We start from the raw sequence: 23,630 nt of genomic DNA, 5'->3' as shown, positions 1-23,630 counted from the left end.
AAGTTGTCGTTCTGTACAATTAAAAAAAATGTCGACGCATTGTTGGCAAAACATGGACAAAAGTTCGGATATTTTTGATTGGCCATAGATCGACAAGAAAGTGAACTTGACGTTGACATGCCGTATACTTCATGTTTACGAATGTTCTCTGAAATGCCAAGTATAAGGCAAATAGACCAGACAACTCGTTGTTACCTTATTGTTAGTACGGGAAGGTTAAGTCAAAAGTTTTTGATGGTTTTCAGACAAATAATTGTTTATGTTAGCGCATTCATGTGCCGAATGAACGTCAATGTCTGGTGGTAGTTTGACTGACTAAACGCTATCTCATATACTTGACGCCAGCTGACTATTAGTTTGCGTAATTAGCTTACTTACGAGTTATTGCCTTTTCGTCTTGACTGCTCACAGTCAACTGAATACTGAATAATAGTTGACGTCGGGTGTTGCCTTTACCATGACATTTCAGAGGACATTCGCGCACTATTAGTCAGTATACACTCAACAATAGGCTCATAATATGCTTATTCCCAGTTGACTTGAAATAGTTCACTGAGAATTTCTGTCGTTATTATGTCAATTAACAGCCAACAGTGTGCTACCTGGGAAAGCATACCATCAACCCTCGAATGATGAGATGTATACATATGACACGAGCTTGCAAGCCAAGAAAATGGAATCATCTCAGAACGGTGAACTATCAGTTTCGCAATACGAATACGGCACAATACTTTGAAATCTTAAGATTGACGAATGGTTGCCATATAGTATCTTTTAATACATATCAATTATACCAATCAATGCTTACTTGGATTAAATTTCCTAGCAAAATCTATGGCTATTCCACATTCTATATTCAATTCACGATCAAATACCTGATCAAGAGAGCAGCCTGGAGAAGCCCATATTAACGCTCTCTGTTATGAAATACTAAGGTTTTCAAAAGTAATTTTCGAAGGGTACAAATCGGTAACTGATCTGTGTCTACTTTATCAATAGTAAGTAATGCAGAGCGTATCTACCGTTGTATTTACCATAGTGCCAAAAACAGTTTCGCCTCAGAGGGCGCTAGTACTCGAGGTTTATAGCAGAGAGAGTAAGGCGGCCACAATACGACATTACGGCAATATTTGATGTCGGCTCGTGCTGTAGTGTTCAGACATGGCTTTGCTCGCTCGTGTGAGCGGCAGTACTCGGCAGATTTCAAATAATCGTTTTTATAAATTTTACGCAAACTGTGTATGCTCGAAATTGTACAGAAAAGCACCAACCAGCTTTGCCTCGGGCATACAGAGTAGTGTAAGCGCACGGTATGCTAGTTCAGGTACCGGACTGAAAACTAACCTCACCAAAGAGTGAGGTTAAGTTCAGATTTTCCTTATAAACAACTTTGTTACACATACCCGGTTATCGCATTATTTAGAATAAACTCGTACAACGGAATCAAGCCTCACGTACAAACAGAGTTTAAAAATTCCGTATCATATTTCAGGAAAATCCCCATCCACTGAAAAACAAGACAAATATGTATTCTATGAAGAAATTATGTCGAGGAGGCGAGATCAGGCTAGACGAAGTGTTCTGATTCAAGTACAATCAGAAAATTCAAGCTACGAACTCTACGATTACTGTTCCCAGTTTGGAAAGGTGCAAGAAATGCATCATTATAAAATAGGCGATAACTTGGTGAGCTATACTTGAGGTTATCCAACATGTTTGGTAATCATTCTCATTGACAGTCAGATGACATGTATGACATGTACGTACATACTCTTATTTTTGCACAGAGTTTTATCTTAATTGAGTTCAATTTGCTATCTGACGTGGAGGCCATAAATTCCGCCTCAACGCATATACAAGTGGATCAAAATCTTCCTGTCACATCGCCTTTTTTGTGGTTCCGAGTTGTACCGAATCGGGTGCGAAAGGATTTTGTTGACAAGGACATACCATTAAAGGTAATAAATGCCAATGTCGCTTCCGCGCCTGATGACATGAATATGTTGCTGTTTAAGGCAGAGTCGGTAAGTTGAACAATATTGGAAATGCAACTAACTCGATGATTGATCATAAAAAATCTTTTTTTTTACCGTTTTGGTTCGTTTTTATTTTCTATAGGTTTCTGACCAAATGACATTATTACACAATGCAACAAAGTTAAATGAGACTGGTACAAGGTTACGCTTTCTAAGTGCACGTCAAATCGAATTGTGCCTGTCAGGAATGTTTTCTGAGGTCACAGTGCTCCCCTTCGGATCCAGCGTTAATGGCTGTGGTAAACTGGGGAGTGATCTCGACTTGGTACTACAGATGCATCCCCATCTGAAGGTAAGTTCTTCTTGAGTTTCACAATATCAAAGACTGAATTGCAAAAAATAGGAGATTACTTCGAGACCCTCATCTCCTAATCTTCACGATTGTTCCAGGAAAATGTACAAAGTAGGTTGGTTTATTACACAAAGGCATCATCGAATCCTGACAGAGCTCAAACACAGAAAGTGATGGAAATAATAGCAAATATCATTGATCACTTTCTTCCTGGGATATCGAGTGTAAAAAAAATACTACATGCGCGGGTGCCGATAATTAAATTCAATCAAACGTTGACCAACTTGGAATGTGATCTCAGTATGAGCAACACGTGAGTACTACTTATAATCGAAATGAATATGGCATGGAGTTCATGGGCAACTGAAATATTCACTCATTTACTCATTTGCTAGCTCAGTTAATCTTTAACATAGTTCACGTGTACAATATTATTGACTTTGGAATATTATTCATTTCAGGACGAGTATATATATGTCTGAACTGTTGTACCTTTATGGTGAATTAGATTGGAGAGTCAGACCCCTGATTTTCACAGTAAGGTCTTGGGCAAGATACATGAAGTTAACAAACAATTATCCTGGCCATTGGATAACTAATTTTTCCCTGACACTTCTCGTTTTGTTCTACTTACAGCAGAAACAAATATTACCTAGTTTACAAAAATTAATTGAACTTGCAGGTACGTATGTGTGCGTGTGTACGCGTTTGTGTATATATACATTAGGGTGGGCCAAAAACATCGACTATTTTTTTTTCCACTTTGTACTCCGAAAACTTGGTTGGTAGAGACCTCAAAAACATTCTCTCCAAGTATGAGCTCTTAATTTTAATAGGAAGTATCTACTATTTATAAAAAAAAACATGTATCATATTTTCGTAGGAAATTGAATTCTCTACAAAAAAGGTCTCTTACAATTTTTTTATATACCTCACTGTTCAGAAGATATTCACCGTCAAACTTCAATGCACACTATTATATTATAAATAGTAGATACCGAGATATGTATTTTTCTTCCTCACCATAAGAAAAAAATAGAAAACTGCGAGGCGGAGGACCTTGCTATTAAAATTAAGAGCTCATACTTGGAGAGAATGTTTTTGAGGTCTCTACCAACCAAGTTTTCGGAGTACAAAGTGAAAAAAAAAATAGTCGATTTTTTTGGCCCACCTTAATATACATATTTTAACATTGACTCAGATGTGTTTCTGAATCGTAGAAGTCTGAAATTAGGGCTTTACAGCCTTCAGTAGTTATCTTTTTGATTTAGTAGCCGTAAAGTACGCCATAGCAGTCGCGTTTTATGGCTGTAAAGTTGAACTTTACGAGCACGTGTGCAAGTTCAACTTTATGGCTCCAAGTGCGACCATGTGGCGTATTTTACAGCAACTATACTGAAAAATAATGTTCGCATCACAGTCGTACTACTTTCCGGCCTTGCGTGGATCTCGCAATCCACGGATGTGAAGATCCACACTCAGCCGTAGAGTTGAGCTTTACTACCTTAGTACGAAAACTACTGTTATATGTTATCTCATTGGTAAACTTTATTTGTTAATGGGATATTTTATATTTATACCAGATAAAAACGATGTTCGGATAGCAGATGGTGACGTGAATTGCACGTTTTTACGTGATATATCAAAACTACCTCAAGCATCTTCTAGGAACGAGGATGATTTGGAAACACTTTTGACAGACTTTTTTATTTACTATTCGAATTTCGACTTCACAACAAAGAGCATTTCCCTAAACGCAGGTATGCCGCTTCCCAAACCCGCGGAATCGACTGTTTATATTCACAATCCGTTTGAGCCAGGTCTAAATGTGGCTAAAAATATTAATACCCAGGAGATGGAACGGCTAAAAATTGAAGCGCGAAATGCAGCGTGGCTGTTTTGCTCTGCTGCTGACAATAACGCGAATGACTGGGGACTTTTATCGTTGTTCAATCAAAAAATTGAATTGAATGTTAAACCTATTCGCCTGAATCATACGAACAGAATGGTGGAACTTACTGCGTTGTTCAGTAAATCAAAAACAGTGGATGGCGTGGAAAAACACAGCAAATATACTCAAAGTGCAAATGCCAATAGTAACACAGTGAATCACAGTGTAGACAAACAAAGAATAAGTAGTAAAAAGAAGAAGAGCAATCAGAAGCAAGAATTTAGGAGATAAAACAAAAAATTCAATTGTAAGAAAATGAATAAACTAATTTTACGAGAACATGGTGGAAAATCTAATGAAAAAATTTAGTATATGAGAGGTTTGTAATTTATTTGATTTCATCAGCTTTTGTACAAATAAACTATGTAGTGGTTGTAATCAAATTTTCTTTCACACACGCATTATGAATACTGCAGTTTCATAATTATCGGTAATCAGTGACTGTGCAAAATGTCCAGTGGCGAAGCAGTTCGGCTTCAGCAAAAGAAAAGTTCAAATCACCACTACACTACATCATGATAAATCAGTTTTAATCATCAGCCAATGAAGCAAAAGCTCAATAATTTTGGGACTTCAATCATGTCTGGAAGCAGTGGTCGTTATATATACGGATATTTTTTCTTGTAGTTCACCCAAGTATTCAAAATTTATTCACCCTTGTTTTTGTACAAACAAATGCATTCCCATTTTGCAAAGTATAAAGAAAAACACATGAAAATTACTCATGTAGCTGTACACAGAGCAAGAACCAACAATGTTAAAGATTTATCACACTAGTACAATGGTTAATTGCCTCTCAATTTTTACAACTTGGACCTATAAAGATTGTTTTAAATATGGATTTATATCCATTTAATAAAAAAAAAAGTTTTTTCGGTAGTAAAATATCATCATTAAGTATGCTGGTTAATATATTTGGATAGACTTTGTAACAAGGTGCAACGTCATATCAGTAGGCAATTCTCGAATCACCAAGTTTTGCATGAATTGATTCTTGATCATCTATTTGTTGATTATGATTACCAGAAGACATCGCGTGGTTCAGTTTTGGTCTATAAATAACCAGGAATTATACATTAGTGACTTTCCCCTTTTTTACCAGCAACTCTTTTGAATTCGCCCATGTTGGTCGTTGAGATTGGCGAACCAATGATCACCAGATGATCAATTCGCGTTGTTTCGCTGCCACCCTGATTGTCTTTGACGAAGATTTGAAGATTTTGTACATTTTGGAACTTGACATAGCGTAGAGGTACTGGATTTCCTTCCTCGAGGTCCGATGCCTTCAACCTATGACAGAAGAGGTATATGTAAAATTACCTTTTGTGAACGAACGAAGTTCCTTAACTCATTAGATTACATGCATAACAATTTACTTACGAAACATCTTGTACACTGGTATAAGAGTCTGCCATATCAAAGTCAACGGTTCTCGGCTGGTTTATGAAAAGTTTCAAGTTCTTAGGCCCTTGGCCTACAGGTGCTTTAATTTTTAGAGAATGGACCTTGACAGCTTGTGTGAAAGTAATTGATATTATCAATTGTTCATCACAGTCACTTTCCAGGTAACCACCTTCTGAAGATAAGCATTGCAAAAACGGATGCTCATCGGATTCATTCAGGCATTCGCACTGTCCCTTCATAATGAATGTGCTCAGATCCATCTGAAAGCAGAGGTTGCTGTTCTGTGGATATTGCCTTTTTTAAATTGGTCAAACAATCAAGGTCAAAAATTTCTTCGTGCACACATCACAAAGATAAAGAAATACAAAGGTTTTACTCATTTTTCTTATTCTTTTTTTTTCTGTTTTTGATTGTACAAATATGAACGTGTTTTTATGATTAATGAGATGAGTTATAATACTAAATACTTTGTTACTATTTGTTTTAATTTCGTCTCCTTACTACTTATATAATATCCATGTATAACAATGTTCGATATTTCCAAATTATAGTATAAATGTCACTCGGTTAGTGCTAAGATCCAGACTCACATTAATATCTAGGCACTGTGACTGCATTGGATTATACGTTAGTGAAATGAATTGACAGTAAACGAAACTAGGATTTGCAGCAAAATGATGAAATGCCATTGTATTAATTAAACGGAAATATATGGAATGCGGAATAGCAGCAGATGGTATTGCTCAGAATGTAACTGCAAAAGTTACCTTTAAAACGAATCTATGAAAATTAGTCGAATACTTTGCATAATTGTATGTAACTAATTTTCCAGTGGAACTTGTACATATTACTTTCAGCATTGTGGTTGAATAGGGCACCACCGGCGTTAAATATGAACAAATAACAAATATTTATCCCGGATTGAGCAGTGAGTGAAATTGTGCAAGGTGGTGTCTTTTCATTTTTCACTTGAGAACTTGTTTGCAGGGTCTTCTTCTACTGTGACTTATTCCAGTAGTACAATGTTACTGCAAGAAAAATCATTCCGAATATATGGAAATAGATGTTATCTTTATTATCCCGTACATGTCCAGCAATTGGCCCCTCTGTTTCTTCTGCATCTCCTGATCCATAATACTGCTGAATCTTGGTCTCCAAGCCTGTTGGATCTGCCCCTTGGCATGAGCCCAGTTTGGTGCGATTACGGTAAAAGATGAAAGTTGGCATGGCACTGACTCCCTGACCAGCAGCAGTTTCAGCACACTTGTCCACGTCAACTTTTAGGAATATAGCGTTTGGATACTTTGTTGAGAGCTGTTCAAAGATCGGTGCTATTCTCTGGCATGGGCCACACCTGAAAATGAAAGCAAATCGAAAGACTTTGAAGTTAGGGCAATGCATGGGTACACTATAATTAGATTGAAAATTAAATTGTCGCATCATGGTTGAGAGGATTGAGTCGAGATCCTCGTTGGAAGTCCTTATCGGTGGGAGGTGAGAAGGTGGGATAACCTAAAAAGAGAAACTTACCAGGTCGCGGTGAAGTCGACGACGACTAATTTCGTCCCCGCGCGACTCATTTCCCCAAGGAAATGATTGTCGTCGTTGATAACACGCACAGCTCCCATTATTACACTCTGCTCTATTGGTTAATCAACAACTATATTGGAAATGTTCTTTGCTAACAATGACTGGCAGCTTGATCCTCACTTCTCAGCTCGCCGCATGAAGGAAGATGAGGTGTGTTCATGCGCAGCCATTTGTAACAACCAATCGCGTTCTGCTCCACGTGAAGGCCATCTTGATTTGTCAACCAATCGCAATCGAGATCGTAAATTTTCAAGATAGTGTAACATCCGACCGGAACGTCCGTATGTTTTATCGACTATTATTACTGCATGTTACTTTTATCAACTAACCAAACTCGAAGTACGAGAATCTTGTAACCATGAGGAATTAAAGCAACTGTCTAACTATTAGGAATATCCCTAGATGGAAATAACCACGACATTCACTGATTAAAGCTTAGAAACCATGTTACGAGATCTTCGCACTACAAAGAGCTATAATATTATTATACGTTATTATATATCACTATCATATTAACACTATAATTAACTAACACAATTATATCCAATTATTATATAACACTCGACAATGCCATTTGTGTGTAAGCAACTTACGCTATACCATATAGCCTGGAGTATAGAAGACTGTAAAACCATAGATAAATGTATAACCAATATAATGTAAAGATAGCACTGATGCAATAATCCATAAAACCAGAGACTGCAAAACCTTCAAAACCGTGAATACTAATTATCGAGCATGAATTATACTCTCCTCCGTAATGCCGTATTGTAGGCAACACGCGCAACGTTTTGAAGGCAATGCAGATCTCCAATTTGGAGCCATACAGAGCTTCATCTAGAAAACACATTAGGAAACTTACCGACGAAACGATTGAAGGTAAATCAACTCGCAATAAACTCAAAGATGCATACGTGTTAAGAAAAACGTTCTAGAAGCTTCCAAGCCGATATATATCAATATAAGAATTAATAATTACAGAAGAGAATTATATACGAAAGCACACATGTAAACCTGCTCTAAAACTACGAATTATCAAATTATTAAATACCCTAAATCTGTTAAGATAGTTATAACACAAACACCTAAGAATATTCGCAGCAGCGCGATTCTAATAATGTTAAGCAAATAGCAACTATGTCTCATAAACAATCGCTATTGTACTCCAGGTGAATAACGACAGTAATCAATTATAATACATATGTAATTTTATATAGTTACACGCTATAAAACTAACAAACGACGAGTAAGCAATATGACAATCTTAATATATAGACTTTGTAACGAACAGGATAGTAAGAATATTTAAGAAGTAAACAGGAACTAGAATTCAGCGCATCGTGACCCCGAAAATGCACACGGCACTAAAATACACCACGAAACACGGGTCACCACTAGCGCATACGCACTGCGATTACCATATTAGAAAATAGCTGCTAAAATCGGCTCGAGTCCTAACGCCCACAGGGGGGAAGAAGCACGGTAGCCGAGGGGCAAACGGGGGCTTGCTGCCCCAACACCAAAGCCCACGCAGAATGGAAAATTACAGAGCAACGACCCTGCACCTACACCACCGCACCAGCGCAGCGTTATACCATATGTAAAAGCTTGCAATATAGTAATGGCTAAAGAACTAAGATCATAGGCGTGCATATGGCGAAGATGTCGTGCCCTAATTATAATTCCTAGAAAACGGGGAAAGTGCGTCAAATTTGACAAAATCTAAAGAAGGGGATCGTTCTGCGCAACGATCGACACCTATAAAAACGGCGACCGATCATCGGATCGTCCTCTTGGTTTCTACCACAGATTCGTCATCTTGTTCCGGTACAGTCTCGCGGTAAAATCCTTTTGCCTTTTGCATTTAAACTTTTCATACAACGTTACTCTGCCCAAAAGTCCAGCGAGCTTTCAGCTCCATTTTGTCATATTAATTTAAGATCTTACACTAACAAGGAAACGTTTTCAGGTGTCCCCCTCCGATTTCGATGAAACTCTGGTATGTTATAGAGGGTCAAAATCGATGACATACGTATTTTTTTTTATCAGCCCAAACTCACTTTAAAGGCGTGAAACACCCTTCCAAAGTTGACCACCTCCCAAGATGATTTTTCTGTTTTGCATACAAGGAGGGGATTTTGATAACTAATAATGATAGTAATAAATACCTTGTCAAAAGTGATGAAAAACACACTTCGAATATTCTCAAGAACTCTTTATTTTAGTGGTTAACTTGTATATACAAAGTTCATTTTTTACATTAGAAACTAGATGTTCATCAGAGCTCAATGAATCCAACAGCACTGTGAAGAGCATGCAAGAATACAGAATACGTGCTTTCGATTTTTTCCCAAAAACTGAATTCTTATCTACTTTTTTCCCAATATTGCGGATTATGTCTAGTATTTAGCCATGAATCATTGAATAACATTGTTCGAGGCTCGCATTCCTTCTGGCATCGCTCTCTTATCATTTTACTGTTTTATCATTTTTTTTCAAGAAACGTAAATATTTTTCATTTCAAACAGACTATCAACTACTCGAAAATTCGATGTGTGTCATATGTAAACAAGTCATATCTCTACTTGAATTAATTCTATGGCACAGATATTTTTTTCAACGATTACGCGTATCTTTCGGATATTTTCAATATGAAAAGTTGTGAGACCGTTCAATGCTTGTTAATACGTTAATAACAAAGCTTGGAACAGTTATTGAATTTCTTCTCACGTTTACAATGAAAGTGAATCCAATAAACGTTATTAAACTTCTGTGGACAGCATTTGAAGTAATGAATATACCCGAGTCCCCGTTAACAAATGATGAAGGTGAAATAGTATCGAACTTCGAAAACATTTTATTACAAAGCATTACAGAATATAATAGTGTGGAAATGATTGAGGAAAATTCTCTTGACTTTGAAGAGCCCTACAAAAATCTTGAAACGTTCGCAGTGGAAGATGCAGATTTTCAGGTCCCTTCCGAAGGACCTGAAGATAGCTGTTCCGAAGATGACGAACCTTTAAGTTTCGATTATAAAAGAAAAGCTGTTGAATATTGGAGAAGTGCAAAGACGAAAAAAAATCGCTCAATTGATACGGTTCGTCATAGATATAAAAAAGTCAAATCAGTACGACAATTGCGTCGTTGGGCACACCAAATCAACCAGGGAGGGACATACATGGAAAAATTGGCTCGCATATCAGAGTATACATTGTAGAATATGAAAAATGCCATTGACGCAGGCTTGATTGTTCATGATACGGATCTGCGAAGATGGGCTTTACAGGCCCAAGGACTTATCAGTCATAAGGATTTTCGATTTAAAGCATCGCCAACGTGGTTACTTCACTTTAAGAAGATCCATATCGCATTACTAGCAGAAAAATCAATAAATTCGTCACGCGAAAATCAGTGGAAAATAGTGGATATTTACACAAGAGTGCTGAAGAATTTTTGAAAAGAGTTGAACCTTATATTTCCGAATATGGATTACAAAATATATATAATTCTGATCAGAGTGGTTTCCAAATAGAGATTCATTCTGGACGAACGTTAACGGAAGAAGGAACTAAACAAGTGTCGTGCATAGAACAATCAGTAACTTCAACAACGCACAGTTAAATTTCAACGGACGGAAAATTATTATCTCCTTTATTTATTGTTTTAAAAGAACCATCCGGAACGTTCGGACCTATAGTTGAACGACATTTATTCAGACCGCCAAATGTTTTCATCAGAGCTTCCAAATCAGGAAAACTTACTTCAGGTATAATAATTCTTGTTTCGCGCTGCATATATTCAAACGGTATTAATCACAATGATTCATTACAGAGCATTTCAAGATGTGGTTAGAAGAAGTGTTTATCCCAAAAGTGGGACCTAAGAGTCTACTTCTAATTGATTCTTGGAGTGGGCATTGTGCAAGAGACAACACCCCCAGACAAAAAGTTGACGACTTTATTGATACCGAAAGGAATCACTGGAAAAATTCAACCTCTCGATGTTTTCGGCTTCCGTATATGGAAAAATTATATTCGTCATTTTTCAGACACCGTAGTTCTTCTTGATTATGATTTAAATTTACATTTAAGGAATAATATAATAAAATTACAGTCTTTAGTTCACAACCAACTGTCATCTCCGCGATATCATAATTTGTTTCGTTATGCGTGGCATAAAAACGGGTTCATCTCATCCGAATTGTAAAATCGAAGGTTGCACGAATGTCGCAATAATCAGATGTTCTTGGTGTAAAAAATCACTTTGCCTACAGCATTTTTTTGATGGATATCATTATTGTACCGACTATCATTCATAAAGCGATTGATAGATAAACTTGGAACTTGTTTTTGTTTAAAGGGTGTGGCCACGGTAGAGGAAGTAGAATCATGTGCATATTCAACAATTTTGTATTATATCAAAACGTAATTTATTTACAAAACTATTTACAGGTGTATTTAGTGTATGAATCAAAGTAATAAAAAAAAATTTCTTTATTCATTTTTTCAATGCAAAATGGCTAATAATCACTACTTGTTTTTTGTTTATCTTTTTCCCAGCCCTTAGTCCTCAAATATCTGTGCCATAGAATTAATTCAAGTAGAGATATGACTTGTTTACATATGACACACATCGAATTTTCGAGTAGTTGATAGTCTGCTTGAAATGAAAAATATTTACGTTTCTTGCAAAAAAATGATAAAACAATAAAATGATAAGAGAGCGATGCCAGAATGAATGCGAGCCTCGAACAATGTTATTCAATGATTCATGGCTAAGTACTAGACATAATCCGCAATATTGGGAAAAAAGTCGATAAGAATTCAGTTTTTAGGGAAAAATCGAAAGCACGTATTCTGTATTCTTGCATGCTCTTCACAGTGCTGTTGGATTCATTGAGCTCTGATGAACATCTTGTTTCTAATGTAAAAAATGAACTTTGTATATACAAGTTAACCACTAAAATAAAGAGTTCTTGAGAATATTCGAAGTGTGTTTTTCATCACTTTTGACAAGGTATTTATTACTATCATTATTAGTTATCAAAATCCCCTCCTTGTATGCAAAACAGAAAAATCATCTTGGGAGGTGGTCAACTTTGGAGGGGTGTTTCACGCCTTTAAAATGAGTTTGGGCCGATAAAAAAAAATACGTATGTCATCGATTTTGACCCTCTATAACATACCAGAGTTTCATCGAAATCGGAGGGGGACACCTGAAAACGTTTCCTTGTAAGTAACTCCGTTTTTGTGACTTGAAATATTGAACTTGTAAAATAAATCCAAGTTAATCAAAGTATCCAAATTATATTAAAATCAGTCATTCCGTTAAATCCTCTCGCCAATCTACGCTGCAAGTTATCATATCCAGATTATTCTCAAAAGGTAAGCCAATTAATTAAATCTTTTATCCAATAATTACTCCTTCCTCGGTTCGTTCGATTAGAGCGACAGAATGCCCGTTGTCCGGTGCATTTCAATACTTTATCGGTAATTGGTGACCCAAACTACTGATGTGAGTCTAACTGTAGTTGTGTGAACGATTCCGGTGTCTAACATCTGGAAATTTCCACCAGGTACCGTTCGACGTCACAGGCCGGTATTCATAGTCAGTGCTTAAGACCGGACTCGAATAAGACGGTCTTATACGAGGCCTTAAGATGGCGTTTGGTTCCATAGACGTCAAACAAGACGGTCTTGAGACGCGGCAAATAAGACGGTCTTCATCAAGTCGGTCTTATTCGAAGCGTGCTTACAAGGTTGCATAGTCCAGTCTTATTTGAAATAAGCATGGTCTTGAGCACGCAACGTTTCATAGTCAATTAACGCAGTCTTATTTACGTATCTTGATCAAGTCGAGTTCGGACTGCACTTAAGCAAATGCTTGTTGCCTAAATATTACTCAATTGTTCTGATGCGTACGAAATTGATAATTACGAATTGTTTGGAAAATATTATATTCGAACAATATAAATTAACAGGAATAGATTGTGAAGGAATGTTTGGGAAAGTGCAGCTGGGACGGGATTATTTACTGTAAAAGGGTAGCAACGGAAACTTGCAATTGAAGTAGAGGTTATGAGAGCATTCGCTTTGAAAAATTTGTGAAGTGAAGTGAATAGTGAAATTCTACTGACATGGCGAATATGCAAGATATGTTTAATTTCTACGATCAGATCGAAGAAATGAATAATATGATTGTTCAATGGTCAACGTTGGGCCGAATGACGAAGACGAGGGTGAAGTACAGCGAGCTCCGAAGAGATACATCAGAGATGGTCAAAACCCGTTCGAGTTTTATTCCGAGCAGGAGTTCAAACGGCGATTCCGATTTTCAAAGGATGGTATTATGTACGGAATACTACCTAGAATTGAAGCTGCCTTAGTCAGTGCCAATAATCGTGGTCTACCAATTCCACCTGTCATGCAATTATTAATATGTCTACGATTTTACGCTACCGCTAGCTTTCAAGTAAGGATCATTGTGATTATAATTCCTGACATTCTACTGAAAATATAAAGTGATTTCATTGCTTCCTGTGATCATGGAATAAATGATTGCTAATACATTTTGTACTGTACAGCTCGTCAACGGAGATCTGATGACTATATCGCAGTCTACAGTATCGAGGATAATACACAGAGTATCGGCTCAAATTGCATCATTGATTCACGCAATTATCAAATTTCCTAGTACGGAAGCTGCTATGATCGCAAACAGAGATCTATTCAGACAACTTGGTGCACGCAGGGAGGGTATCGGTTTACCTGGCGTTGATGGCGCTATCGACTGCACTCACATTCGATTATGTCATACGAAATTTGCAGACCTGCAGGAGGTTTATAGGAATCGTAAGGGATATTTTTCCCTCAATGTACAGGTATGTCGCGTTGGTGATAACCGTTTACAAATACCATAAGTTGCAATTAATTTTATCTAGGATACAAATAAACAATACTATTCTATGAAAATCGGTACTTTTAATTTAAATGATACCACAGGCAGTTATCGGACCCAATATGGAATTCTTGGATGTGGTTCCGGAATGGCCTGGAAGTAACCATGACAGTCAAATATTCCAAAATTCACGAATTTACATGCGGTATCATGAGAGACAACTTACTGGAACCCTGGTTGGAGATGCCGGCTATCCGTGCTTGCCATTTCTGCTGACTCCACTGGCAAATCCAATTACAGATGCTCAACAAAGGTAAGATAAAGATTATCGCATTACTTTAGATTTCGATAAGTAGTCATAAAATTGACAAAGTATACATGTGTGAATTAACCAAGTCGGTATCTTGATAGGTATAACAACGTACAAAGCAGAACAAGGCAAATTGTTGAAAGAACATTTGGAGTTTGGAAGCGACGTTTTCCTTGCCTATCCCGAGGTTTGGGAACCAAATTGTTGTGCTCTACCACAATTGTTGTAGCTTGTGCCGTACTACACAATTTATCACTAACATTGGATAATGCTCTTCCGGAAGATAATCGCATCGAGGAAGAAGAAGCGGATGAATTGCCACCTCAAGCACCGCATTGGCAGCCTGGAGAGGGTTTTGCAATACGCGAAGCTCTAATCGAACGGTTATTCATTTAATCAAAATATATGTATATCAAGTTAATTTAATTGTAAAGACTAATTGATTTTAGAATGAATATACTCCAAATATTTAATAAAATTGAATTTAATCTGTACAAACAGTTAACATTAGAATACATATTTTACTCATAACTTATCATTGGTTCTCATTTTATTTTTAAACCCCTCACTTACTCATGAAAATACTGATATGTACGTAATTGTACTAAGCGTCAGTCTTATAGTTACGATAATACTTATGAAAATTTGTCTACGTAAAAATATTCAATACATTATAAATACAGCCAGTAAATAGAACTAAAGTTGCTCTTTTGAACTTTGAAGATCAAAGGTTGTCCCTTTCACGCGCATTTTTTTGCAAGTCTGCACCGGGATTCCTTTTAACATATCAATACAATTTATTTATCAATAACCGGTATAGAGATTTACATAATGATATAGGTTAAAATATGTGTATATAAAAATTATATACACATAAACATACACTATAAAATTCTTTTTCTTCTTCTTCGTTTTATAGCTATACACCCACTACAAAAAATTGCACGCGATTTGTTCCCGTTTTTTAGTTCCTCTACGTGGCGCTAACGTTGTTGTGTTCATAAACTATAAAAATACTCAAGAGCTGCATGCCTATACGAATATCTTGCACAGGCTGAGAAATAAAATCCGAGCATCTTATTGGGGGATACATCGGAAATATTCCGAACATAACCGAACGTCGAATAAGACCGTCTCAAGCTCAGTCTTCGTCAAGACGGTCTTGAATGAAATAAGCTAGCGCTTGAGACCAAATTCTTGACGAAGACCGTCTTGTTTTCCGACTATGAATACATAGCATCTCAAGACGGTCTTGAACGAATAAGACGATCTTCACCAAGACGGTCTTAAGCACCGCCTTGAGACCTGACTATGAATACGGGCCACAGTGTTCCGAAGCCGATACACATATTTTCAGTTAACGTATGAAGTTAGACACACGCGACGATGACTTCCCGGGAGATTCGAACGGAAAGATTTGCCAACCTGAAGTGGAAAAGTAGCTCAATTGTCGGTAAGTTAGGGATTCTAAGGTCGACATTACAACAGCTTCTCTCACCAGATGCTGTGTATCGGTTTCGGAACACAATCCAATCGCAATCCGTATTCCGAGTTTTGTAGTAATGCAAAACACTAGCATTAGACTGGCAGTCTTTATACATCTTTTCACGCATTAAATCGAATGAAAAAGATTTACATAAATTATGAAATTGTCTGTGGAAGACTACCTCGGCGAAAAATGTAATTATTTTACTATATACAGGGTGTTTGGTAATATTTAGTTGTAAATAACCGTAGTATCCCTTCTTACGTTATTAGGATGATCCTTTGTAATTTGTGTGTTTTGCTTACTCTAATACGGGCAGTTGATCAGTTTTGTGAATACTAATCAATACTACTACAAATAATTCAAGAGTATATATATAATTGTAGTACTCTACACTCCTAATTTACACTATTAGACGCAACAACGCTGAAGGTCCATGATAATAAGACTTCTAGATTATCAATTACTAAAGAGCACGTTTGTACGAATGATACGAAAACTAGTATTTTAATTGTTAATCTAAATTTTTAGAAAAGCAATTATATGTTTAATCACTAACGATAGGCCAAGTTCAACTTAATTAATTTGTTTCATTTGCTAGATATGATTTTATTAATAATTAAAGAAGTACACATGCCAACAAACTGCTTGACGATTCCGCTGTTTCATATGGCACCGCGTTGTGTAGCGCGATTTATGGCCTATATGAGTTGTGAAGTGGTTCGACCACGGTCTTACATACAGGTCTTGCGACTCAATAGAATTCCAATGGTAGAGAGTGGCTCCTCTGTTGAAGAAAAATCCAGATGGAGCTGCGATCGAGGGATGCATCAACATAACCTACAATGTTTGAATAAGCCTTTGACACGTCTTATAATATGTAAATAAAATTTATGGGTTAGGATTCCACGCCCATGTGACGCGCGAGCGCGACTATCGTCATCCTTGTCGCACCGGGCATCCCTCGATCGCAGCGACGCTAGCGGCTTGACACGTTAAGAGGTCCACGTCGAAACTCAGAGTCGCAAGACCTGTATGTAAGACCGTGGGTTCGACGACTAGCGACCACCGTGCGACCGCGAATTTTGTCGATTTCTCTCGAATTGCTTTTTACTGCAGTATATCTCGAATATCGATCGGATCGTGATCGGATCTGACGGCACTGTTGTGAGTTGTCAAGTTTTTTTTTAACCATACTACTCCTGCTGTCTACTGTCTGTCATGCCCTGCGTATTAAATGTTCCTCCTGATTGATGTTATTTTGTAAGTGGTTTATAAATAGGGTCACCATTATTGCCTAAAAACGAGACGGCATATGATCGATACATATTGGATTTATCGTCGCTGAATTGGAATTAACATTCGGTATTTCAAGATAGTAATGTTTATTCGTCAAGTCCGTATAGGTTACTTATTTTTAACCTACACATTTTCCTCAGTCTTTCTCACACTGGCCTGCAATTTGTTATCTCCTACACTCAATGGAAATTTATGAACCATTTGTTCACTAACAAATGATCGATCACTTTGATCTATTTGCAAGCACATATTGCTACGCTGTTTGTTAGAAAATTTCACCACCATTCATACAGCTTTGAGCGTTGCTTTAATTCTAATTTACCCATCACTTGCATGCTGTGAATGTGAAAATTACTTACATACAACAGCATTCTTACTGATCACACAGCTTCTTGCAGCGTAGACATCGTTTCAAAAAACCATCGGCCATTGAAATGTTTTGAGAAAACGTCTCGAAACATATTGAGCCTCTAAATAGTGGCATAAGCTCGAGCAGCATTGCCATGCACACGAGACTTACGATTTGCAGAGATAATTGCCTTCGAAAGGTAAGTTACTGTAAGTTAAGTGATGATGACGCATCGCAGTTTTCTTACTTGCTGGCATATCTACCTGTTGAATATCATTACATTCTCATACTATTTTAGGTGAGCTACGAGTGAAGCAATGGGTACGACACCAAGTCGATACGAGGACCTCTCCAAAAACAAATTCCTCATTAAATTTTCTGGAAAAGAGTCTATTTCCCCGAGTGATCAATTCTGGAATAGATTTTTATCATACAACATCCGTCCCCCGGTGACTAGAAATGATCAAATTGAACTCGATTCAAGGCTGGACACAACGTGTCAGCAGTTACTTGCCAATAACCTCAACACAGGAAACTTTGGCAGTCTCATACAAGTATTTTTACAACGAACTACGGAATTGCTTGCTGCTTCTCAGGACCAAAAGTGAGAATAGAAAACAAAAAGTCACTACATTTTCAAAGAGTTTCCATCAAAGTTTACTCAAAGATTGTTCTTTACGTTTTCGCAATTATACCTTACCTCACACCTGCAATCATTCTTTTTTAACGCAGCATAATGTTTGCTTGGCAAACGTACAATGCACTCTTTGCAATACGATGTGTACTAAAATATTTATTGGAAACGGTTGGAGAGGAGGAAATGATTCGGCATGTCGAATCTATGCCGCAGCGGACTAATGCACCTGAAAGTTCAGTTTCTAGGCTTGAATCGTTCTTCGAGGCCTTGGTAGAAACTATTATCGATGTACCCTTATCGTGAGTAGTTTTCAGTGGATTTTGTGGTGTAACTTTCTTGACTGTACAATTACCATACACAAATAGGAATATTCTGTATACTTGAAGTTGATTTCATGTATATTTTCTTTCTCAGGGAATTTACGTATGTCGTACACCTAGAAGCAGTAAACTGCTTGCTAGTATTATTATCTGTACAGTTATTTTCCCAAACTCCAGCAGAATACAGTAGTGTATACAAAATAGCTATGCATGAGGATCAAAGCGCGCATGCCTCAATAATGGTCTATACTCTTTTGCATAATTTTGTTCGACAAGATCATGCACCTCCTGGTTTGCTTACACAGCAAAATGGAGGAGGATTAGTCCTAAGTATTGCAGGTAAATTACAGAATAATAAGTTCGATTTTAGAGGAGGAATTTCATCACTTTATTATAAATTTGGGGAAAGGCTAACACTAGTATCTATGCAACTATGTTATACAACACTAATCTGAAACAAGTATTGACCATCAGGTGTAGTAAGAAAACACATTTTAGCTGGCTTATGGAATGTTATCACAATGGGCATGGCAAAAAATTCAAAAAACGTACAAGTTTCGAATGTTGGTACGACGGAGGATGAGGAACGACAACGTGATACAGAAACTCCACTTGCTAGTCAATCGCTTCTGTTACTGTTGGTTCTCACAAACCACTGTACGGCAACTCATAATCCATACAGAGATGCATTATATACTTTCACAGACTCTCAAGGTATTTCATTTGAATAAATTATCAAAAAAATTCCACTACCAATTCATCAAATTAACATTTTTTCTTAGTAGATGACTGTACTGTGACACCGGCGAAAGCAGCAATGTCCTTTAAATTTAATCTAGATGAGTTGTATACTACTATTTGCAAAGTTCCGAATACGGATGAAACAACGTTGCTACTTTACATGTTGTTGCATCGAAATCCAACAGTTAAAGCATATATTATGAAAAGGGCAGACATACAGTTACTGGTGAGCATAAATAATGTAAAACATTTATTGGAAATGCTTTCAACTTCATTGTTAGTACCATAACATTATTAACGAAAAGTAATGTTTAATAAACCTTTTTCTAGGTGATACCGATACTACAAATATTGTATCATGCCCCTGATAACACATCTCATCACATATACATGTCCTTAATAATTTTGCTAATACTCAGCGAAGATGATACATTTAACAAAAACGTACATGAAATTGTGAGTATATTTAAATAATGAATGTATTTTTCATTGCGATTCTGTTCTCGATATTAATACTTGGGTTATGTACTTAGATGTTGAGAGGTGTGACGTGGTATACGGAGCGATCTATAAGTGAAATTTCACTAGGAGGATTGTTGGTTCTAGTTGTCATTCGAACCATACAATACAATATGCTGAAAATGAGAGTGAGTTATTAATTTCAAATAGATAATATAATCATTCTTACCTAGATCATTTCTTGTAATAAGTAATTGCGAATACTTGTAAGAAACTCAAGTAATTTAAACACTTATTAGGACAAATATCTTCATACTAATTGTTTGGCGGCTTTGGCCAACATGTCAGCTCAGTTCAGGTCCTTGCATCCGTATGTTAGTCAGAGGTTATTAAGCTTATTCGAAACACTGGCAAAAAAATATGCAAGACTGGAATCAAATATACATATGCAATCGGGAAATGCTGACAGCGCTGTTGTGAACGTGAATGGAAATGTAGTCAGTTCGGACATGGCAAGTGACACATCAATGAGAAATATGATAACTCACTTCTATGCCATATATTAAATCTGGAAAATACAACCAGTTGTACTGTAATGATTTTTCAGATTCAAGACTTGACAGTTCTTGAAGAAGTACTGAGAATGGTGTTAGAAATTATAAACAGTTGTTTAACGTACCAGCTTTCTCACAATCCTAATGTCGTCTATACTCTTCTTTACAAAAAGGATGTATTTCAACCTTTCCGAATGCATTCAGCCTTTCAAGATATCGTTCAAAATATAGACTCTGTAAGTTTTTATGAATATGATTGTTATATAAAGTTTATAAATCTCTCCTCATTTTCAAATTGTTGACTAAACAATCGATTTCGTCTTTCCGTTCTCTTATAGGTGATCAACTTTTTCTCTTACAAATTAGAACAAAGAGATCAGTCGCATATTGGCGTTAGTCAGGTGTTAGCAACCATAGAACAAGGGGCTACTCAATGGCCGAAAGACCGAATGAGGGTAAATTTGAGAGACCATCTAATATTTACATCATTGCTCCAATGTATAATATGGTATGATTATTCTTCGGCCATGCTTTTTTTTAGAAATTTCCGGAATTGAAGTTTAAGTACGTGGAAGAGGAACAACCAGAAGAATTTTTCATTCCGTACGTGTGGAGTGTTGTTTGCCAAGGAGCGTTACTGCATTGGACTGCTGAAAGTATTAAATTATTTTCATCCAACAGCAGCGAACAGACGACAATCGTCGTTTGCTGATCCTTACACACGGTTTTTTTTTTTATGTGCTACTACTGTTATGAGAGATCATGAGCGCTAATAGTACAATATGGAAAAGTGTATTGGATACCAAATACGTCGGAATACTATGAAGGAATATACTTTATAGGGTCAGTAGCTAGTAATATGTATACTTGAAAACTTATCCGCTTGAAGGTTTTATATTTGAACATTGAAGACGATCAAGTGCTTGTATTGAAATATATCTATCGATATTGACAAGTATATTCGAAGGAATAATTTCATTGAAATGTGTCTAGAAATAATTCTAAAACCACTGTAAAATCTCGCAATCCAGCACTTTTTCGTTACGTTTTTCATATTAATCTCTTTCAGTTTTTCAAAGCCTTCATTTATCTATTTACCATTTCCCATTACACTTTAATTTATCTCGGATAAAGGCATTCCTTACAGTTCGGACTTATACTTTGAACAAAATGCAAATTTACGAAGTACATCTGACCATTGACTCGCATTATGGCATTTGACGTATCATCATAATTTGTATTGATGTGTTCATATTGTGAGATGTTAAAATGGAAATTAGAATCATGCGAAATTTGTTCCAAATATCCGATGCAAAATTAAATTCTTTGTTGAAGTACAGTGATACTTGAATACGAAACACATCATTATGTGATAAGTGAATAGATGGTGAAGGAACGGATGTGATTTTTCTCTATTCCTAGAGATACTGTCTACTGGAATTGGTTTTTTCTATCGTCGATTGCTTTAATATCCATTAGTATCGCACAATTGAATCAAAATATTCGATGGTAACGCGAAGGTCTAATTCGAGTTTAGAAGTTTTGTATATTTTTTTGATTAGTGGGTATTTTTTTAACTGTAAATCCTGTAATTAATTATCGTAAGTAAAACCTGAGAGTAAATAAATATCAGTTGTCACGTCAGAATAACAATTTAATGACACATTGGAGTAAACAGCTATTAATTTATAGAAAAGCCATCGCGTGTGATATCTCAACTCCGTCGTAGCCAATTAGACACACGTAATTATAACGTGCATTTTTTACTTCCTAGCATCTAATATGGTACACAAATTTCACAGGATTGCTCCACACTGGTACTCGGAGATCCCTACATTAATCCTGATATCATCCTGAATCATTCATATCCAATCATCCTGTGGCAGTCAGTAATAAATTTACACATTGTGATTCACACAGCTTTTACCCTGCGAAATGTGACCATGGTAAAAAAGGTTTGTATAAATATCAGCATCTAAGATGGCAACTGCCTATTTAATAATTATTAACGTCATCTTTCAAACTATTGGAGACACAGATTCCTATCACTTATGAATCACTAACCAGCAAATGAATCATCAAATAAATTTCATAATGATGCTTTGTGATTCATTCAAAATGTACAATGATAAGTCAATGGTCAATTCTGCATTTTTTGCAAAAGTATCGATAAGAATAAAAAAGATAATGTTCCATTATCTAAATATTCAAGCAGTTCTTGGTGTAAAATTTTATTCGAATAAAGATTATCAAAGATATTACGTCAATGATTGAATATAAATTACGTATCTAGTGGGATATTCGGCTCCGTTTTGCTCAGTTTCACTCTATGAAATTAACGCTCAATCGCTAAAACTTGTGTTCCACAATTTAGCATACGTCGCATTTCTGAACTACCAAATACTATCGTTGCATCTACCTTCGGCCTTCTCCATGCCGAGACAGTTAGTGATAAAAGCTGAATGACCCACGCTATCCCTGGAACCTAAAAGATCGCAGGCCACGCGTCTTTGCCTATCTGTCCGCTCCTAAACTTTACAATTTGTGGATCATTGAAGGAAACATGTTAGGATATTCAAATTGTATGTGCAGTTTAAAAAAAGGTTCGTATACAAATCGAAACCTGTTATCCGTACTCGAATAATCTTCTACATGGCACATACCTGTAAATTATATTTGCAAAGTCAATCTTACCATTAATTACTCGATATGCCATTTCGCGAGCTATCGAAACTATAATCATTGAAAGTGTGGAGAGCAACCCCAAAAACGTACAATCTATCTATAATTTATAAGCTTGCAGGAGTGATTTTCTTGCAACGTATTAATCACTTGTGAGTTTTGATGATATATATTAGTATACTGTCAGCAGTAGCAAAAAAAAAAAGAACTAAAGTATATTGCAAAGTTCAATATTAAAAAAAATGGACATGAAATAAGTGATAAGAATATTGTCTCTATTATAACCACAAGCTATGACCGCCAATTGTTCTATCGGAATCCTTTATTTGAGGCATTATCAGAAGAGTCAATATAAGTCACAACGGCTGCGCTTCACCAGAAACTTCAAGTGATGTATATTTCAATTACCGCCAGAAATACCGCTGTATTGTCCTCGCATTCGTTCAATTCTTTCTATAAACGCGTTGTGTCTCACGTTTAGTTCCGCTGGTTTACTTCAAAAGTCGAAAATGCACGTAACGAAAGTTATTATTTACACGCTTAAAAGTTGTTACGATTTATATTTGCCATTTATTTATATTAATTCGTACCGTATAACTACGAGCACGTGCGGGATGCTC

The 23,630-nt window shown here is 36.5% G+C and overlaps 4 protein-coding genes and 1 long non-coding RNA gene across 18 annotated transcripts; 3 read left to right on the top strand and 2 right to left on the bottom strand.

The window, feature by feature from the left end:
- Nucleotides 1–1,121: 1,121 nt before the first annotated feature.
- Nucleotides 1,122–5,135, top strand: LOC107226363 (poly(A) RNA polymerase, mitochondrial). Of its 3 annotated transcripts, none has more exons than XM_015667157.2 (7): nucleotides 1,122–1,324; nucleotides 1,493–1,686; nucleotides 1,788–2,024; nucleotides 2,119–2,328; nucleotides 2,427–2,641; nucleotides 2,790–3,010; nucleotides 3,912–5,135. In XM_015667157.2, the coding sequence occupies exons 1-7, from the start codon at nucleotides 1,162–1,164 to the stop codon at nucleotides 4,508–4,510; spliced, it is 1,839 nt and encodes a 612-aa protein (XP_015522643.1). In that variant the 5' UTR covers nucleotides 1,122–1,161; the 3' UTR covers nucleotides 4,511–5,135. The 3 variants fall into 3 exon arrangements, with proteins under 3 accessions (XP_015522643.1, XP_046593549.1, XP_046593548.1); XM_046737593.1 differs by having other exon boundaries at nucleotides 1,171–1,310; XM_046737592.1 differs by having other exon boundaries at nucleotides 1,224–1,360.
- On the bottom strand, nucleotides 4,589–7,433 carry LOC107226366 (thioredoxin-like protein 1). The gene is made up of 4 exons (XM_015667161.2): nucleotides 7,214–7,433; nucleotides 6,770–7,037; nucleotides 5,660–5,943; nucleotides 4,589–5,569 (listed from the first exon to the last, which is right to left on the bottom strand). Exons 1-4 carry the CDS (start codon nucleotides 7,309–7,311, stop codon nucleotides 5,356–5,358), a joined length of 864 nt encoding a protein of 287 aa, XP_015522647.1. The 5' UTR covers nucleotides 7,312–7,433; the 3' UTR covers nucleotides 4,589–5,355.
- A 5,450-nt stretch (nucleotides 7,434–12,883) lies between these two features.
- LOC124294026 (putative nuclease HARBI1) lies at nucleotides 12,884–15,014 on the top strand. The gene is made up of 4 exons (XM_046737613.1): nucleotides 12,884–13,747; nucleotides 13,860–14,156; nucleotides 14,278–14,486; nucleotides 14,585–15,014. Exons 1-4 carry the CDS (start codon nucleotides 13,481–13,483, stop codon nucleotides 14,877–14,879), a joined length of 1,068 nt encoding a protein of 355 aa, XP_046593569.1. The 5' UTR covers nucleotides 12,884–13,480; the 3' UTR covers nucleotides 14,880–15,014.
- Nucleotide 15,015: 1 nt separating this feature from the next.
- Nucleotides 15,016–15,800, bottom strand: LOC124294036. Its single transcript, XR_006903926.1, has 2 exons — nucleotides 15,367–15,800; nucleotides 15,016–15,259 (listed from the first exon to the last, which is right to left on the bottom strand). It is a non-coding gene; the product is annotated as an uncharacterized LOC124294036 (long non-coding RNA).
- A 1,249-nt stretch (nucleotides 15,801–17,049) lies between these two features.
- Nucleotides 17,050–22,595, top strand: LOC107220041 (dymeclin). 12 transcript variants are annotated; one of them, XM_046737835.1, is made up of 13 exons: nucleotides 17,050–17,136; nucleotides 17,657–17,816; nucleotides 17,916–18,221; nucleotides 18,350–18,553; nucleotides 18,669–18,913; nucleotides 19,049–19,288; nucleotides 19,357–19,541; nucleotides 19,646–19,771; nucleotides 19,849–19,962; nucleotides 20,074–20,286; nucleotides 20,382–20,564; nucleotides 20,667–20,783; nucleotides 20,870–22,595. In XM_046737835.1, exons 3-13 carry the CDS (start codon nucleotides 17,935–17,937, stop codon nucleotides 21,038–21,040), a joined length of 2,085 nt encoding a protein of 694 aa, XP_046593791.1. In that variant the 5' UTR covers nucleotides 17,050–17,136; nucleotides 17,657–17,816; nucleotides 17,916–17,934; the 3' UTR covers nucleotides 21,041–22,595. The 12 variants fall into 12 exon arrangements, with proteins under 12 accessions (XP_046593791.1, XP_046593792.1, XP_015513934.1 ...); XM_046737836.1 differs by having other exon boundaries at nucleotides 17,081–17,136; nucleotides 17,672–17,816; XM_015658448.2 differs by having other exon boundaries at nucleotides 17,083–17,232; nucleotides 17,667–17,816; nucleotides 19,073–19,288; nucleotides 19,360–19,541.
- The last annotated feature ends 1,035 nt before the right edge of the window (nucleotides 22,596–23,630 follow it).

Source organism: Neodiprion lecontei, chromosome 4 (genome assembly GCF_021901455.1).
Source record: "Neodiprion lecontei isolate iyNeoLeco1 chromosome 4, iyNeoLeco1.1, whole genome shotgun sequence".
NCBI classification, from domain to species: Eukaryota; Metazoa; Arthropoda; class Insecta; order Hymenoptera; family Diprionidae; genus Neodiprion; species Neodiprion lecontei.
This window is presented reverse-complemented; position numbering and strand designations above follow the sequence as displayed.